This window comes from Magallana gigas, chromosome 6 (genome assembly GCF_963853765.1).
Source record: "Magallana gigas chromosome 6, xbMagGiga1.1, whole genome shotgun sequence".
Taxonomy (NCBI): domain Eukaryota; kingdom Metazoa; phylum Mollusca; class Bivalvia; order Ostreida; family Ostreidae; genus Magallana; species Magallana gigas.
The window spans coordinates 1,358,588-1,379,008 of NC_088858.1; the positions used below are offsets into that span (position 1 = coordinate 1,358,588).

Here is a 20,421-nt window from a genome sequence, read left to right on the forward strand (position 1 = left end):
GACCGAGATGTTATTAAGATAAATCTGAATACTAAATTTCATTTCAATATGTCCAACCCCTGCAAAGAAAATAAACGGAAACTGTTGTTCGACCGACCGATCAACACACTGACCGACAGTGTAAACTGCGATTCATTTTTATCACTTTTAAAAGAGTATCGGTAACAATTAATTTTACACTGCTTTAGTCATGAATTAAACCATGCGGATTACCCTCAAGACAAAATGATTATTATATGGAGATACATACGGTGATGGATTTGACTCTAACAGTCTGCATGCTGCTCAAATCCTGCTCTTAATGATAAATAAAAATGGAGTGACTGTCACAAATCGCAGTTTATTAACATAACAATACATTTTCTAATTCAAAAAATATATACAATCACTGAAACAACCTTTAAAATTTTTTAAAACAATTAAATTTAAAAAGTATTGAAATCTGAAGTTTCTGATGCGGCATGCGATATTTCTGCTGTAGTTTATATTACCAAGGTTTGGACCGCCTCTTCCATGAAATATCCTGTAAAAATTCAAAGAAAGTTAAATTGGATATATATATATATATATATATATATATATATATATATATATATATATATATATATATATATATTAAACTACAGAATTTAAATAAGTATATAAACAAGAGGTTCATGTACCACGTTACTTCGCTGAGGAATTATGCCTTACTTAATTTCTAAACACAGACAAGCTTACATGATAGTATTCATACAATTTTCACTAAAATATCACAAAATAAGGATAAAATCAAATATAAATTATCCTTATTACAAGCTGGTTTCAATATAACTTCTACAGATTTTGGTTTCTCATACCTTCCTGGCTCAAGAAATAAAAAAAAATCATTGCGTAAGATACATGTGTAAAATGCTCGCTTGCCCTGGTTTTGGTACCACCATATGTCTGATTTTTCCAAATTTATGAACAGTGGGGAGAGTGTACTCTTTCTTCCCTTCCTTGGTATGCTTTTGCTTGTGAGATTTTGTATCCCTTCAGTCCTTTAGGGAGGCTTTTCATCTTTTTTTGCTCCTTCATTTTCCCCACACTCTTTGAAGCTGAAGGACTATTGTATACTGATGTCTTTATATCTAGAAAAAAGCAGAAGCACTTGAGTCATGGAGCCAATAATAATTTGTCAGTGATAGATTTTTTTATCTGTGGTAGATCGGGATTTCGTTTTATTTATTATTATTAGTATTCCATTAGTTTGGTAACGCCCACTTCTTACGATAACCAATATCGTTAATGACAGTTGTCTATTGTTATGTCCCTATATAAAGTCATGTATCTTCATATTTGACGAGGGAGACAGCTGGTTTCGCAAGCTACTTTTCTCCAGAGTCCCCGTCTTGTCTGTCTAAACTAGGTCCCTGTTAAACTTAAGTTTTAGGGTTGGGGAATTTTAAGTACTTGCCATTGACTTGTTTGTTCTTATTTCGTCGTAATAAATTAAAAAGGGTTGTTAATCTTGGTTTTCATTTACTTTGAGTTGGGTTTATTTCATCTGGTTTATCTATATTGAGAGTAAAGTCGTTTTCATACCGTCTTTTAATGTAGAGGTCAAATTCAATTTCAAAACAAAAATAAACACAACACGAAGTACTGATAAAAACCTATACGGCACTGACCTGCTACATATCTTAAAAAACAATATTCCCCATTTATATATGTTGATATTTCATAGATCAAAATAAATTATTCCAAATTATTCCTTTCTTAACTTACAAAACAATAATAATTACAAGCAACAAGAATTCTAACATCATAGTAAAAAATTATTAATATAATATTAAACTTTACCAATCAATCCTGTCAGATCTAAAAGGGGTGATTCCCTGAAATAAATAAAGCATTGTCAAAGCAAAATAAAACCCCAAATTATTCAGTAAATGTTCTGATACAATAAAAACATTAACAATAGAAACTGTGTCTATTGATAAATTACTCACGCGGGAGTTAGTTCATAATTATAGTGAAGTTGGCAACAATCTCCAAAAGACAGCTTCGAGCGCCAACAAACCTAATGGGTTAAAAATAAATATTTAGTCATACCATTTCATTTGATAAAAAATTTAAAAGAAACATTTTAACAGAATTAAAAGGTTGATGTAAAGCTTTTCTGAGGATTTATTTTCTCTCCGAAAAACTCGGTTGCTTTGGTAAAGGAATTGCTAACCCTGCAACTTCTGCAAGTCTAAGACTCATTTTAAACGACATTTTTTTGGAGTGTTGGAGGTGTAGGATTGTGCGTTATAGGGTAATTCTGTTAAAACCCATCGTCGGATACCCACGGGTGATCGCGTCTTTTACTTATCACCGGGTGATACCCGTGGGTATCCGACGATGGTTAAAACCAAAACTTTCAGAGTTTCACTTAAACAAATATAGAAACCTATATTTATAGTATGTACAACGATTACAGACAGGACCTTTGTCGGAAGGGCTGTTTTCAACATTACCTCTAAGCTAACAGAATCCTCTGTCTTGGGCATCTTAAAATGATGTGTTGCATGTTGGCTACTAATAACTACCCCGAGGTCACCATAACTCCTTTCTCCTCCTGAAATATATCATTGCTTTCACTGCCTTTAATTCAGAAACATAAACAGCAAAGTTAAACAGTTTGCCTGGATTTAAACTTGTTTGGTCCCGAGTTCAAATCTTCTGAAGCTCAAAAGGATTTTTATTGGATCTACATAACTTGCTTACGCGGATTATGTCTTTTTCTTTTTTATTTTGTATCTACCTTCATATCCCATCCTGCATGAATCACCAAAGAAAGTACCTTATTGTTTATACATGTATTTACATCTTTATATTATCAAATTAATGATTTAGCCGTAAAGAGTAAGTAAAATAAACAAAATTACTACGCATGCATTTATCACTACCAAATGCTTATATTGCCAAATTTCATGTCAGAAATTGCAGTTGGCAATCATGCCATTTGATATATTAAGTTCTTAATTACCTTTGCGAACCAGAGTTCCAACTGGAAATCCTGGTGTATAAGAAGCTTTGAAGGGTTTATAAAACAAAATATCTTCCTGATCAAAACTCCAGATGAATTTGTAAATATACCCTGTGTCATGTACAATCAGCACCTCTTCAGCTAAAAAATACAAATATTATATGATGTAACGTATTGTAATGCTTTACTTCTAGTAAAAGTAAAACTTAAAAAGTTGAATTTGATTGGTAAAAAGAACATTTGATATAAAATGTTTTACAATGAATGATGAAACCATCATGTACATTGCTATAAGAACATACTTATTATTCAAATACATGTCAAGCACTTCATGAACATTTTTTGATAACTACTTGAACGTTTAGTTTAGTTAATTCTCTTTGTATCAAAATTATGAATTGATGACACTATAATTCTCCCTGAATTAAATAGTTTTGTAATTCAGACATCATTGAATAACAGAAATTCAGCTAGAACATACATGAACGCATGTAGAGATGGGTGGTGATTGATCAACTTACTTTGATTTCCTTTTCCACCTTGAATGTGACAAAACACTGTTCCCGTCCGGTGTGTCTTTAATTCATCAATCTTGACTCGCGTTCCAATTGGAGGGGCATGTTTGAAGTGCTCAGTGATGAACCATTCAATCTGTTCGAGCATAGCCTGCAATATAGAAGATTCTTTTGTGGGAAAAATATGCAAAATTTAAGTAAAATAAGCAAAAACAAACTTTAGAAATAGGACCTTTGCAAGTTCACTGAATTAAGGTACCTTTAAAACTAAGAAGATAAAACAATTGAAACCGTCAATTAATTGACTATGGTTTATTTCACTCCTTACAGTAGAATGGTTCTTGGCAAATTTCTTCTTCACTGCCTGCCATGAGTCATATGGGGCTTCAGGTTCAGAAGGCCACATGATAGCATTCATAGCTCTCCCAATGAACATCTGATGTACAATTGATGTGAAAGTATTACAGGTTTTTTACAGTCGTTTACAATCATAATATTTTTAAGTAGAATTTTATCTTATTTTTGTTTCTTGGCGTGATAAAAAAAAAGACCATTACCTCTTTGACTTCAGAATCAGACAGAACTTCTACATCCTCCACAACTGACAGCTTGCTGAACCATCCACAAGTCTGTGACATAAATAATAACCATAAAAGGTTACCTGTTCTTACCAGTGATAAGCTGGCTTAAAAAATTACTATCAATATAATCAAAATTAAAAGTAGGCTTAAATATTTCCATTGTTAATTAATATCATATTTTCGTAATTATTTCAACAATAGTGATATAGAAGAATAATTATTTTATAATTGTATTTTCATTCTTGCCTTGGAATCATAACCATGTCATTGATGATAAATTACATTTTTTTTCTTCATAGTTAGTTTACAAAATATAACAAACCAAATCCTGTTTCTTTCCGACAGGGACAAAGTAAATAGGCATTTTTATATCCATGGCAACCAAAACCTCTAGGACAGATGTCAGCAACTTGTCTGTCTATAATTATTTTAAAAACATGTTGTAATATACATTTTTCATCCAAAACTCCAAGAAGAGTCATGTAACCAATTAGCTCACTAAACACAACCCTTACCTTCTGACATGGCTGTTTTCCCTCCAAGTCTGGGAAGCAGTCATTGAAGAAGCCATCAGAAATGATGACAATCTTTGGGTACATGGTGTGGTGAGAACCGTAGTCTGTAGGCTTGACTGTGAATGAATGTACAATGTATCAATGTCTCAATCAATAATTCATAGGTCCCAAACCTATTGCTACTATATTCCATTCAAAATTTGACAATATAAATGGAATTTAATAAAGAAAAAGGTTAGCCACAAGTAAATGGCTTCCTTTGTTGCTCTGTAAGAATGAAACCATTGGTGTTAAAGTTTATTATTATAAGAAGTGGACTTCATGGAACATATCACAATTTAACTGTGGCTCAATTAAAGAAATGTTCCCTTGACTCCAAGTCCAGACCACATGACCATAACCCCTTAGTGAGACATTAAGTGTTGGTTATTGTAGGTCTTACAGCATTGCGATGATTGAACAGTTGGATCCTTACCTCTGCCCTGTAGGAGCTTCAGAGCTGTGAATAGTCCCTGTAATACTGGACTACTTGAGCCGTGTCCATAAGGATCAATCTGTAGTTGGCCTGCAATGGTTAAACACACTTTAGCTAAAGGCACTCAAAGGGTGAAGTTTGAGTCAGTTTGTAAAAGAGGAGAGAAAATTGATGTCTGACAATTCAGTGATACTAGACACATGTATGGGCAGATAACCAAAGGAATCCTGAGTTTGGCCCAATTACCTATGACATTTAGAGCTGTATCTTTTTCCTTGGTCAGTTCTTGTTCCACTTTTGTCTCAGAACCAATAGAAACCAAGCCAATATGACCCAAACAATCTGAAAATAAATCAATGGTGGTATATAAGCTGCTACAAATCACCATGAAATCAGTTTTTGCATATATTTGTATATCACTGAATGAAACTCTGCCATTCAGTCCACTGAACAGTATAAAGCATTGTTTCCTTGGAATGGAGCTTAAGTCTTTGGTAAGAAGCGATAGTTTACCTTGAATGATTTTTGCGGCAAGTGTGGCCTGGTCTTTGATTGGTTGACCTGCCATGCTGTGAGATAAATCAACACACAGTACCGTACAAAACTTCTCAGAGATCTCAGCATCATCCAGAGGCCGTGTAACTGTAATGCAAAATTATTTCAATAAAATGCACCAAATGAAATAACTTAATTGCAGTTTTGAAAATATGCTATGCCTCCTCTAAAAAATAAATAAATCTAAAGAAAAAGTTTGCCGACATAAAACATGGCAAAGATATACTACTATACAATTGTATAGCACTCATATTTCATAAAGCTATATAATAATTGTTGTTTCTTAATATATGCATTACTTTTATAAGATTTGTCTGCAAAATTCTTTTCTCTCATTTAAAAGTTATTAAATGATGTTCATAGTGATAATTTATAACATGCTTCACAATTCTCTCCAACCTTTATTAGCAATGTCCGAGGCTTGTTGTACAACCCTCATTGAGTCCTCTCCCAAGATTTCTTTCAAATATTCGTGAAGCTCTAGGAGCAAATAAATTTTAATCATATTTGTTCTGCTGATGTAATAACAATATTATACTTTCATATTGAATACTGAAATTCGATTGGTTTAGACGCAGTTGATAATCCGTTCTATTACCCTCAGCGGTAGCAACACACTAAGCAACAGGTAACACAACGAATTGTTACATGCGTATAAATTATGCGCGTAACGTTCACCATAGAATTCATGTAATATCTATAAGCAGTATATCTATAAGCAGTAAAAAATTCTCTAAAATTAAGACATTCCGTATAATAAAATAAATAGTGCCTGTTTGGAAGGATAACAGTTAAAATTGACACCCCTCGAAAAACCATTGTCAACCTCCGCTTCGCGTCAGTTCACAATGGTTTCCTCGGGGTGTCAATTTCAACTGTTACCCACCCAAACAGGCACTATTTATATATTGTTATACTTTCATGTTAAATACTAAAATCTGATTGGTTAAGACGCAGTTCATAATTCTTTCTATTACCCTCAGCGTTAGCAACGCACTAAGCAACGGGTAACATTAAAAATTGTTACATGCGCGAAAATTATGCGCGTACGGTTCGCTGTAGAATTCACGTTATTCCTATATGAAAGCAGTAAAATTTTCTTAAAAGTTAATACATTCAGTATAACAAAATAAATATTGCCTGTTTGGGAGGATAACAGTTGAAATTGACACCCCTCGAAAACCATTGTGAACCTCCCCAAACAGGAACTATTTATATAATGTTGCATGGTCATTTTTATGATGTTTCATATTCATATATTGTTAAGATTGATATTTTTATTAAATGACTGATATTCCAGTATCATTCAATTCACAAATTTGTTTTATGTTTTTATATTCCATTATCGTTACGATTTTTAGCCAGGTTTTCCCTAGGGAAAATCCAGTTATTGATATGGTGAAAATGGTGGGCGGGCTGTTGCCAAAAGGGTACCCCCATTGTAAGGATAACTCCTCCTAGACTTTTCTTGATAAGAAATTTTTGTTTTGCAGATCAATTGTAAAATGAGAGATCAAAGATGTGCATATTACTTGGATTTGATTTTTGATAATATATGCAAAAATAACAGCTGTTGAACTTTGTATTTTTTCCATAATGTTGCACACAGGGTGTATCATTTCCTCCTACAGTTTCCAAGCAATTACAATTCAATTGTACAAATATTAATCAGAGAAATAAGCAATAAGAAAAAACCTTGATTTTTTTTTTGATATAAAAAAAATGAATTATGGATACTGTTCACACCCAATAAAAAAATCACCGAAAATATGCCTCAAACCCCTAACCTCTCTCTCCTGGCAAACTTAAATATCCCTTGGACCCCAACACAATTTTTTTTAATTTGTAATTAAATATCATGTATTTGTTATATAGTCATAAAATTATGATCATACCAGTTATTTCAGGTTCCAGACATACTTCTAATTTCTCAATTCTCATTTCAGTTCTGAAAAACCAAAATTTAAAATTACTATAAAATGTTTTCCTCTTTGTCTGATTGACCTTGAATTTGTTCTTACAAATTCATTGCAAATCTGTTTTTAAAAACATCCTGGTACCTCCTTCCATGAATTGCATTGAACAAGTGTGAGAAGTCTATGGGTTGTGACCTTTGTTTGACCATGACCTCTTGGTAAGATTTCTTTCCTATGGCCTCTACAAGGCTCATGATTTCACATACTTCTTCATCTTCAGTAAGATTTTCACTGCATTCCTTAAACAAATAAATGTAAATCAACTAGAACTCATGCAAATACTGTAGATGTTCATCATTAAATCAATACAATTGGGGGTGTTTTGTGTTAATTATATTCTGAAATACAAAGAATGTTGCATTTGTTTGAAAGTATTGGATGCCTAAATTAGGTGTCGTCTTTTGTTATCCTGTCTTAAAAAAAAATCAATTTTAGGACATGTATGAATACATGTGGTTATCGATGCCATTTTTTCAAACTTACTAAGATAGTGTTCAAGGTCAAAATATAATGAGAAATTTTGTTGTATACACATTTTTGCATTAAAAAGCATGTATTGTTAGCATGATGGATATTTATACTTGATTAATTTTTCACTTTGAAAAACTAAAGAGAATTTACGTGGAAAAATCCCAATTTTGAAGGCACAAGAGGCCCACGGGCCATATCGCTCACCTGAACAACAGTTTATTGTAACATTCTACTTCGTAGCATATGCTATTTTTATGTTAAACTTTGAATCCTTTCTTGGGCCCCAGTATTAGATCGAGGGTCACGGCTTTTATAATTGAGAATCTACACTATTTGACTATGCTTATGTAGTAATAAGTTGAAAACAAATTGAAGCACTGTAGTTCTCGAAAAGATTTTTGAACATTTTCCATATAAACTTCTACTGTACATTAAATATGAACCCTTGATTGGGTTCTAAGTATCATTCCAGGGGTCACTAATTCAAACAAGAGGTCCATAGGCCACATTGCTCATCTGAGCAACAATAGACATTATAAAATAAGCTCTACGAAGTCATATCAAAAATATCAGGACAATGAATGAGTAGAATAGATCCTGTACTAAACGATTTTCATAATGTTCTACAGATTTTCTTACATGGAGCCCCTTTTGTAACTAGAAAATTTCATAGTTATAACAGATATTGAGCATTGCCATTCTAAAAAAAGATCTTAAACAACTGTTCATATAAATATAAACCTACATCAAACTTTGAACCCCTTGTGTGGCCCAAGAGTTATCCAGGGCCACAGTCTAAACAAATGAGAATTAACAAATGTCAGGTTGCTTGGATATTAGTAATACTACATACTATACATTTTTAAAAATGATCAAATTTATTTCCTAAGTAATAATTTGACACATACCCCCCCCCCCTCCCCTCCCATTAGACTCTCATGATTTTTTATCTGATATTTGAAGATTTTATATATATATATATATATATATATATATATATATATATATATATATATATATATATATATATATATATATATATATATATATTACACTACCTAAAGGTGCTTATTTTACAATCAAGAAACAGCTTTTCTGCTTAATTGATTTTAGAGAAGAAGATATTTCTCTATATACATGTACATGTATTCCTATGTATAAAAAAATGACCCCCAACTGTGGACCGACCATACCCCTAGAAATCATGATTAAAACAAAAGGCCCATTGGCCTCATTGCTCACATGAGCAACAACAGACATAGCTTTACAAGTAACAGGTATTTTTTGGCCGATTGATATTGGGGAAGAAGATTTTTAAGGATTTTCCTCTATATATATTCCGATGTAAAGATTTGACCCTCCCACATTGGGACCTAATCCTATCCCCTGGGGATCATGGTTTGAAAACTTTGAATCAACGCTACCCAAGGATGCTTCCATAAAAGTAACTGTTTTTCCGGCCAATTGATGTTTGAGAGGAAGATTTTAAATATTTTTCTCATATTCCTATGTAAAAATGTGATCCCCCATTGTGGCCACGCCATAACCCCAGGGATCATGATTTGTACAAACTTAAATCTTCACTACCTGAGGGTTCTTCCAAACAAATTACAGCATTTCTGGCCAATTGATTTTTGAGGAGAAGATTTTTAAAGATTTTTCTCTATATATTCCTAGGTAAAAATGTGATTGACACCCCCCCCCCCCCCCATTGTGGCTCAATCCTATCTTTGGGGATCATGGTTTGAACAAACATGAATCAACACTATTCAAGGATCTCTACACAAGTTAAAGTTTTTCTGGCCAATTGATTTTTGATAGGAAGATTTTAAAAGATTTTTCTCTGTGTATTCCTATGTAAAAATCATGGGAGCCCCACTGTAACCCCGGGGATCATGATTTAAAAAAAATTGAATCTACACTACTTGAGGATGCTTCCACACAAATTAGTTTTTGAAAAGAAGATTTTTTTTAAAGATATCAATTAATTCCTAATATTTCTTAATTATCTCTTTTTCAAAGGGGGCATGACACTTTATTTTAACAAACTTGAATGCCCTTTACCTAAGGATGCTTTGTGCAAAATGTGGTTGAAATCGACCCAGTGGTTCTGGAAAAGAAGTCGAAAATGTATTTAAACAAGAATAGAATTCCAGGGTCCCCCGCCGGTCAAGCAGTATACTAGTATCGAGTCTATCGACCAAGGCTGATTTAGGAGGTATTAGTGGTATAAACATTTGGTATAAATTTAATGAAAATCTGTCAAAATTTGTAGGCATGAGAGCACTTACAAGATCAATTTTTGGAAAAAAACGGAGTCATGATTGTGGTCAAAGTCCCATAACGCCAACAAAAAGTAACGACTAACGTTGATTTTCAAACTTGACCAAGGTAATAGTGGTATAAACATTTGGTATAAATTTAATGAAAATCCGTCAAAATTTGTAGGCATGAGAGCGCTTACAAGATCAATTTTTGGAAAAAACGGAGTCATGATTGTGGTCAAAGTCCCATAACGCCAACAAAAAGTAACGACTAACGTTGATTTTCAAACTTGACCAAGGTAATAGTGGTATAAACATTTGGTATAAATTTAATGAAAATCTGTCAAAATTTGTAGGCATGAGAGCGCTTACAAGGTCAATCTTTTTATAAAACAAAGTCCCATAACGCCAACAAAAAGTATCGACTAACGTTGATTTTCGAACTTGACCAAGGTAATAGTGGTATAAACATTTGGTATAAATTTAATGAAAATCCGTCAAAATTTGTAGGCATGAGAGCGCTTACAAGGTCAATTTTTGGATAAAACGGAGTCATGATTGTGGTCAAAGTCCCATAACGCCAACAAAAAGTAACGACTAACGTTGATTTTCAAACTTGACCAAGGTAATAGTGGTATAAACATTTGGTATAAATTTAATGAAAATCCGTCGAAATTTGTAGGCATGAGAGCGCTTACAAGGTCAATCTTTTTTATAAAACGGAGTCATGATTGTGGTCAAAGTCCCATAACGCCAACAAAAAGTATCGACTAACGTTGATTTTCGAACTTGACCAAGGTAATAGTGGTATAAACATTTGGTATAAATTTAATGAAAATCCGTCAAAATTTGTAGGCATGAGAGCGCTTACAAGGTCAATTTTTGGATAAAACGGAGTCATGATTGTGGTCAAAGTCCCATAACGCCAACAAAAAGTATCGACTTAAGCTGATTTTCGAACTTTACCAAGGTAATAGTGGTATAAACATTTGGTGTAAATTTAATGAAAATCTGTCAAAATTTGTAGGCATGAGAGCACTTACAAGGTCAATTTTTGGATAAAACGGAGTCATTATTGCAGTCAAAGTCCCATAACTCCAACAAAAAAGTATCGACCAAAGCTGATTTTCGAACTTGACCAAGGTAATAGTGGTATAAACATTTGGTATAAATTTAATGAAAATCCGTCAAAATTTGTAGGCATGAGAGCGCTTACAAAAAAGTGTGACGGACGGACGCACGGACACACGGACCCACGGACACACGGACGGACGGACGCCCGGCATTTCTATGTCCCCGCTCCGCGTTGCGGCGGGGGACAAAAATTTACAGACAGACAGATAGCGGTCAAAAAGTGATCAAAAAAGCTCACTTGACCTTTTAGCTCAGGTGAGCTAAAATTACTGAATCTACTTTATCCAAAGTAATCCCACAAATTGTAGCATTGTAGTTTTCGAGAAGAAGATGTTTAAACGTTTTTTCAATTTACTTTTACGTTAAACTTTGAACCCCCTCTTGGGGCTAAAGTATTAATCTTGGGGTCACGATTTTACCAATCATGAATCAACAATAGCCACGGATGCTTGCATAGTATTAATCCCACAAACTGTTGCACTGTAGAAGAAGACGATTTTAAAACATGTTCCCTATACTTCAACAAAACTTCATAATGGTCTCCCAGTATTATGTATTTCCGGTTTGAAATGTCTTGCCGTCAGGGTCAGTAACATGATTTCCACTAAACTTTCAATAACCTTGACCTCTGGTTACTACCCGAGATGACTTTGTTAAATATCCTTAACTCTTCCAGTTTTGTTTAATTTCACTCAGACTTTAAGGGTTGTTTTATTATAATTTGCACATCATATTATTTCGTACTTTCAAAATTATTCTATTTATCAGGATGAACCCTTAAAAAAGTTGTTCAGTGTATATTTCTATGTTAAACTTTGAACCCTGCCTGGAACTCCAGTATTAGTCTAGGGGCAACAGCTTTCACAATTTAGAATCTTCAAAATTTGATGATACATGTACTTGCGTAATTATCTTATAAACTGTAGCAATGTAGTTCTTGAGAAAAAGGTTTGTAAACACTTTTCCTAGGTATTTCTATGTTAAACTTTGAACCCCTTCAAGGGTCAGTGTTGATCTGGGGGTCATGGCTTTCATAATTTAGTATCTACACTATTTGAAAATACTTGCATTCAGTAATCTCACAAACTGTAACATTGTAGTTCTTGAGAAGAAGATTTTTAACAAGAGGCCCATGGGCCACATCGCTCACCTGAAGAACAATAGGTATGATAAAATCAGCTTAATGGAGTCATAATACAAACTATCTGGACAATGTACAATCATACATGTAGATCATGTATAAATAAAATCCATTTTCCCCCTGGATATTCTTATGTTTATAATCATTAGTCCCTTTTATAACAGGATGATTTTATTGTCATATCACATGTTGAGTATTGCAGTTCTCAAAAACATCCTTAACAAATGTTTATATATGGGATATAAACCTACATCAAACTCTAAACCTTCTTGTGAGGCCGAAGAATTGTCCTGGGGCCAAAGTCTTAACAATTATAAACACTGTAGTTCTTGAGAAGAAGATTTTTAAAAATGTTTCCTAATACATTTCTCTGTTAAACTTTGAATCCCTCTTGGTGCCCAAGTACTAGTGCGGGGGTCACAATTTCATAATTTAGAATCTACTATAGCCAGAATGTAGGAATAGAAATATCCCAATCTGTTGCATTGTAGTTAATGAGAAGAAGATTTTTTTAATATATTTGCTACATATGTTAAACTTTGAACCCCCCAAGTTTTTGTCCGGGGTCACGGTTTTTACAACTTAGAATTTTCATTATATATAAAACGTTTATGTAAAAATTGGCATTTCTAGTGCAGTGGTTCTTGAGAAGCACATTTTTTTAAATTTCCTACGCATTTCCAACATGTTTCTTTGAACCCCGCCTGGGGCCCCAGTTTTGGTCTGAGAGTCATGAAATAACAATTTAGCATCTTCACTATATATACAGGCTTTTGTGTTAAAAGTGGAATTTCTGGTGCAGTGGTTCTTGAGAAGAAGATTTTTAAACATTTCTCCTATGTATTTCTATGTTAAACTTTGAGCCCTGCTGGGGCCCCCGTTTTTGTTCAGGGGCCACGGATTTAACAATTCAGAATCTTCATTCTTATTGTATTCAGCGCGTCGGCGCGCCCGCGTATCCATCTCATCTCTTTTATTCCAAGTAAAATCTTCCCGTAGTAAAACACTCAAATGACGTCGATTTTTCTTTATTTTCAAGGGTTATCGCTTACATCCATGTCAAAAAATATCGATCTCGATAGTAATTACCTTGTCACATAGTTTTGATTAACTTTAATGGTAGGCGGTAGAGCTTTCATATATCGCTGATTTAATCTTTAGTGACAAAAACCAATGTCTTCGTATATCATTTTTAATTCATTATTTGATCGTGGATTTTGTCTGTTTTGTTGTAACTTTGAGCGGTTAAAGCTTTGGCTTTTATTTTCATTGGACATCGCCTAACACTATTTTAAATCTTTAATATGACATTAATCCTGGAGTCTAGTCTACTCTCATAAGACCATTCTTGGCCATTAAAGGGGCATGGTCACGATTTTGGTCAAATTTTATTTTCTGTTTTTAACTCCCCTGAGCTGAAAACTCAAGTGAGCTATTCTAATCACATTTTGTCCATCGTACGTCTGTCCGTCCGTCTGTCCGTCTGAAAACTTGTTACATTTTGAACTTGGTGGGAAGACGAATAAGAATTGCAGAAATAAAAAACCGGCCTTTATTCAAAGCGGAGAAAACCTCGAAACTGTAAAAAAAAAAAAAGGGGGGGGATGCATTTTAAAAAATCTTCTTCTCAAGAACTACTGAGTCAAATTCAACATAATTTAGCATAAATCATTCTTAAGGGGAGGAAAATATATATTACAAAACTTAAGGGCTAATTCTGTTTCAAAGTTGAGAGTGATTTATGAAAATGATAATAAGACAGAGGAAATGGGGGTTAATCTTTTTAATTTCGGGCTCGATACTTCATATATCAAAACCAGTTTGGAGGACCAGTCTACGTAGGAAGCAGCCATCTTGAACAGAGATGAATTTGCTTGTTGTGCAACAGTTTTAAGTTTACTAGCGAAGGGAATATTTGAAACATCCAAAATATATTTGTGCCCTTTATGTGAAGTAAATTGAGGTTAAATATTGCAATGCGTTGACATTTTCATTTGTGACGGTGGTTTTAGCTTCTTTTGATTTTCGTTTAGCATGTTCAGTTTCTTTTATCTTAACTTAAAAGGAACTATCGTCTTTTTAAAATTCAAAATTTTTACGTGTAGACCGGAAAATTAGTCAGTTGATTATTCACATGTACCTGCGCGAAATCTGATGCACTAACAGCATGTTATAATATACTATTCATTATGTTGGTACATGTAATTCGGTACGATCTCTACGTAATGGTTGAATAATGCAACATGTTTTTTTAAGATGCTCAGCAAGTTCATTCTAAACGGAGATTATTCTCGCTGCTTAAAATATATAAGTATATATATATCATGAAAAATAAATTGTTTTTCTTTGTTGTTTTTCTCTTGTTTTAATTGTTTTCAAATTTCTATTTACTAACCTGAGAGTCAAGCTTCCAGTTATAAGCAAGATACAGAGCTTTGCGCACAATGTTACTGTATGTTTTTACACAAAGCTGAGGTCATGCTTTAGTTTGTTTATATTTTAAATGCAGCTATGCTGAATAGGAAATACCAAGTTTAAAAATCTTAAGTTGTATGTAAAAAAAAAATCTCATGTGAACAAAAACATTGCTCAAACCAAGCTATGTACCTTGCTTATAATTCTACGATTGACGCTGAAATTTGATCAATAGAAATGTCTTGCTAAAAGGATGATATGCTGTTACTTCTTTCTGGTGCCCCTTCTTCAACGATGAATTGCATAAAATATACACAAATTCTTGATAGTTTTTCGAACACAAGCAAATTAAAACGACGTCTTTTAAACAGTTTCCATAGTCCTGAAACATTATTATTATGAGGATAAAAGTAATATCGTTGTTCTTTTAAAAAATTGCTACGGTAAATCATCTTTGTAGACATTTGTTTTTTTAATAAAATGAAAATAACGGGTAGGCCTTGGTACAATAGAGCGACATGCCTGCCAATACACTGATTTGAATTATAGTTCTTTAACATATGTGACAACATTTTTCAGTTAAGTTTATCTTCAATCAAGTGAGTAAGGATATGAAACGTCATAGGGAATGAATTCATGCCTGGTAAAGAAGAATCGTTTATAATGGAGAAGGCCAATTAAATTTCTCAATGTTAATTTGAAGAATTGAGTGCATTCATACTGATGCATTGAGGTACACTTTTCTTCTTTCACATATAGGATTTTTAAAAATAAAATACAAAATATTTTAATCATTTTATAAAGTGATTGGAGGGGGGGGGAGCTTAAATAAAGGGAACTGGAAGTTAACCGTGAACACCAACTAAACATTTAGTTATTTATATTGCATATGATCTTATTTTCGGTAAAAATGGTATTCCATGAAGGTAAATATGTCAAAGATTAAGTATATGCAAAAATAAGTGTAAAATTCGGATATTCACTTTTGGTGAATCTACCGAGGGGCCATACGGCACAATACCCTTTGATATGAAAACAAGAAATCACATGTAGGGCGACATATTTTTTTGTGAATAAAATGCTACAAATCATCCAATTACCAAAAAAGATCAATTTTAAATATCAGTGATGGTTGTTTTTAAATATGTGTAAGAAATGACTCAATGAAATTGCCACAAGTTTCATGATATTAGGTTTACGTGTTCAAACTAATGCGTCTTGTGAAAATATCAAAAGATAGGGGGAGGGTATACATGTAAAGGTATATCTAAGTGATGTGATGCTTTTATCATTATAATATCAAGTAGATGTATGTATTATTAAATAAGGTTTCTTATTTAAGGAGGTTGAACAACAGTTGAGCTCTAAAAGATTAGGTAAAGATGCTTTATTTATGGAGGGCCCTATGAATATGTGTTAAATAGAGGAAAGTTGAAATGGTGGGTTCACTTAAATGGCCATATTTTTCTTAAACCTAAATGGAATTGGCAAAATGTGGTGTACTTTTTCTCAGAATAGCATAAGCTTTTTAATTTTAAGACAAGATGACTTTTCAGAGAATGTTAAGGTATGTTAAAGGTAGCAAGGGACAGTTTCGGATAAAGTAGCCGTCAATATTTTTGTAAAATTGAGAGTTGCTGTACTTGAAGGCTTATGAGTGTTGCTAAAATTCATGAAATTATTTTTAATGATTATCATTAGTTAGAGAGGTGTCTCTTGTTGAAATTGATATGCAATATGTAGGCCCATATGTTAGGTACATGAGAATCAGAAGTAAAATGCGAAACCTGCGGCTATGACTGTTGTGTTGACTTTACACAGTGAAATTGCAAGTTACAGACGGGAGAGTAAATAACACAAAAAGTAGGTGGATAGGACATTGTAAACTATACACCGGTAAGTTTCTGACATGTGATAGTGCAACATGCATGCGGTACGGAAGGTCAACCCTCTGCAGGGAATTAGCTGGGGGAGGTCTAAAAAGCTGAAAAATCATGAAAAATCAGCAAAATATGAAAGAGTCAAAATCTCATCAAAACCAGTATGTAGAGAATTTTACAAGTTTTGACTAGTAATTTTCTTTAGAAATTGGTGATTGGCCTTATAAAGAGTGAATTAAATGCAATTGTGCTGAATGGGAACTGAGGAAATAGTTCTAAAGACATGCATCCCTTGGCTACAATGAATTGTACTAAAAAAACTGTCCTGTGCCTCCTAAAGCATAAATAAACATCTCCTAATGTTAAACACATTTATTTTAGGTCTTAAACAGGAATTTTCGCCTTAACAATCAAAATGTAAACAAAAACTTTGTTGACATAGCAAAGAATTGTAACCTCTGTACCTTGCTTATAACTCAACGAATAACAGTCAAATTTTAGTTGCTTATTAAAAATGGGTTACTTAAGCATTGTAAACATTAAAATCGTAAAAATAATTTTGGACCAAAAACGTGACCATGCCCCTTCAATGGTTTACAGTTTTAAACAAAAGGTAAATAAAATGTGTTTGTTAAATTTACACAACATAATAAATTGTTTTAATTTTAATTATATTGTTTCATTGATAACTTAAATATCAGTCATTTGTGATCAATTTCACTTCCCTACCATGTGTACAAACTGGTGACAACTGGGGGATAGTAATCTAGCCCGGAGGCATGAATAGCACATGTGTTTACAAACAAATACTTTGTGTATTTATTTTATATACCAACTTAAAATTAGAATATGTAATCATTTGGAAATTGTTAAGCCAAAAGCCCAGCTGGCCTAAAAATTATAAAATGGGGTATGGGGCCGTCCAGTATGTGAATTTTCATGTATTGCTAAGAGTTTTAATTGCAAGATTTGTCCATACTGTCCATAATGTGAATGGTATCAAATAAATGTTTACACATTGCTTTTTGACGTCTGAGCAATCAAATATCATAAGGTTTATGAAAAAAAGATTCATGACTTGTACAGACATTTTCTATACCTTATATATATATATATATATATATATATATATATATATATATATATATATATATATATATATATATATATATATATATAATATAATGTTATTTATCAAGTGTGAATTTGTTGCCAATCTAATAATACAAGGTACTACTATACATTTGTGCACAGGATAACCTAATAATATTATGTTTCCCTCTCCAGCCTTGAACCCGTACCTTATGACATGATCAATGAATACTTATCTGCGTGGATGGTGGTTCAGGGCACGTTGTCTGACATTGTCTGACATTGAAATATTTATTTTAATAATATGCAATTTTCTGTACTATAATACTAGTAATAATTATTAAAGTACAGAGAATTATCTCATTATCGCAAGAAATATTTTTAACATCAGCAGAGACATAAATAACCTATTATTCATGTTTCTGACATCAGCTAGCGGCTGTGCCCCCTCCTTCCCCTTCATGTTCTTGAGATAAAATAAAGCTGATTTCTAGTATTACATGAAAATAACATTTACTTTGATTACAAAAATGTAAACTGTATTATACACATCAAACAAACAAAATTCACCGTATCAAAACAGTTTGTGATTTTTCTCTCATTCATTTATCATCTCTACATTCGCATATACTCAATGTTTCTAAAAGTTTTCTATTGTAAACGACAAAGTGCCTCATTTAAATCAAACTCATTGATATCAGGATTATTTATTACTTTGTGCATTAATTACTATCGTTGTTCACTACTCCTTCTGGCAGAGTGAAACATCGTGTCCGATGATATCGATAATTTACTATACCAACAAAATCTGTTGCGCCGCGAGCGCGTTGATGCACCGAATACAATTAACCATATACAAGCTTTTGTGTACATATTGACATTTCTGGTGCAGTGGTTCTTAGGGAAAGATTTTCAAAGACACCCTATACTCATTGTTTCGAAATTCTCCCTTTTAAAAGGGTTTAAACCTTTTTTATAATTCAAAATTCCTTTTCTATAAGGATGCTTTGTATCAAGTTTGGTTAAATTTGGCCCAGTGGATCAAACATTTAAAAGTTCACAGACGGACGGACAGACAGGCGTACGGACGTATGCCGGAAAACAGATGATCAGAAAACCTTACTTGAACCGTCGCTTCAGTTGAGCTCAAAAAACTGGTACTGGTAAATCTCGGGGGGGGGGGGGGGGGGTTCCGGAAATAACTTTCACTGTTTACCTTTGTGAATGTGTGAACAAAATTCATTGACAGTCCAAACATATGTGAGCATGACGTTTCAGTAGGCCAATATGCCTTAACAGTCACCTGAGTAGCATATAATCCATACACAAACTTGTCAAGAAGTCTCATATATTCATTTAACTGGGTTTCATTCTGGAGAAGAACAATTATAAATTTAAAATGATGACCACCTCCCTGCCTGAAATTTTTCAAAAAGAACTATAAAATCTATAATTTTGGCGAAAAACTTAAAGATCTGGTCTACAAAATCATGAATTCAGTTTTCCTTTCAGGTGTGTGGGAGTAAAGAAGATAATTTTTAAACATTATATGCATTAACACCTATACATTCATTTTGGCCCTGCCCTTGAGTCAAACCCCATATTCCCCCTGGACATGAAATTTAAAATTTTAGTAGAGGACTTCCTGGTAAGCATAATTATGAAGTCAGTTTTTCTTACAGATGTGTGAGAATAGAGAAGATTTTAAAAAATTATATGCAATAACACTATATTGCCTTATTGCCACCTCCCTCCCCCATGTCCTGAACCCGTGACCCAGGAGCCATAAATTTCACAATTTAGGTAGAGGAGTTAGTGGACAACATTACCATGTATTCAGTATTTTGCCCACATGGAGTAAGAAACAAGAATTTTTAAGATTGAATACATTTTTACTATATGGATATATTGGCCCCACCCTAGAGCCAGAACCCCTGACCCAGGGGCCATGAATTTCAAAATTTTGGTAGAGGGCTTCATGGTCATCATAATCATGCATTTAGTTTTTAACAAATATATATTGTAGTAGAGAAGAAGATTTTCTAAGATTTAATACATTTTTACTATATGGCCATATTGGCGCCACCCTAGAGCCAGAACCCCTGATACAAGGGTCATGAATTTAAAAAATTTGGTAGAGGGCTTCATGGACATCATAATTGGGAGTTGATTTTTAATCAACTCTCCTATGCAGTCACTCGGACAAACCGAAAGTGAAACAGTGTTTGGACCTCAGCACAAATCATAATTGCTCCTGACAAGACTTAGTTCTTGAAAATAATTGATGAATTCGATGTAATGATGCTAAAGCTTTGTTTTTCAAGGAAACTTATTTACGAATACCTTAAAAATAGTCAGATTTTAAATGGTACGAACAATTTAAATATTTTTTGTAGTCGTATGTATTCCTAC

The 20,421-nt window shown here is 33.3% G+C and overlaps 1 protein-coding gene across 2 annotated transcripts in view; it reads right to left on the reverse strand.

The window, feature by feature from the left end:
- Nucleotides 1–307: 307 nt before the first annotated feature.
- The window catches only part of LOC105319446 (uncharacterized), a 39,490-nt gene continuing 19,376 nt past the window's right edge, over nt 308–20,421 (reverse strand). Inside the window, exons 9-25 of one of the 2 annotated variants that reach the window (XM_066086987.1) lie at nt 7,697–7,851; nt 7,532–7,584; nt 6,036–6,116; nt 5,595–5,723; nt 5,328–5,423; nt 5,082–5,171; nt 4,607–4,722; nt 4,414–4,509; nt 4,068–4,139; nt 3,839–3,946; nt 3,517–3,661; nt 2,996–3,136; nt 2,484–2,584; nt 1,974–2,044; nt 1,825–1,859; nt 904–1,112; nt 308–523 (exon numbers count right to left, since the gene is read on the reverse strand). In XM_066086987.1, the coding sequence (XP_065943059.1) occupies nt 943–1,112; nt 1,825–1,859; nt 1,974–2,044; nt 2,484–2,584; nt 2,996–3,136; nt 3,517–3,661; nt 3,839–3,946; nt 4,068–4,139; nt 4,414–4,509; nt 4,607–4,722; nt 5,082–5,171; nt 5,328–5,423; nt 5,595–5,723; nt 6,036–6,116; nt 7,532–7,584; nt 7,697–7,851 (1,659 nt within the window). In that variant the 3' untranslated portion in view covers nt 308–523; nt 904–942. The remainder of the gene's footprint in view (nt 524–903; nt 1,113–1,824; nt 1,860–1,973; nt 2,045–2,483; nt 2,585–2,995; nt 3,137–3,516; nt 3,662–3,838; nt 3,947–4,067; nt 4,140–4,413; nt 4,510–4,606; nt 4,723–5,081; nt 5,172–5,327; nt 5,424–5,594; nt 5,724–6,035; nt 6,117–7,531; nt 7,585–7,696; nt 7,852–20,421) is intronic. The other variant, XM_034469253.2, reaches the window with a different exon arrangement.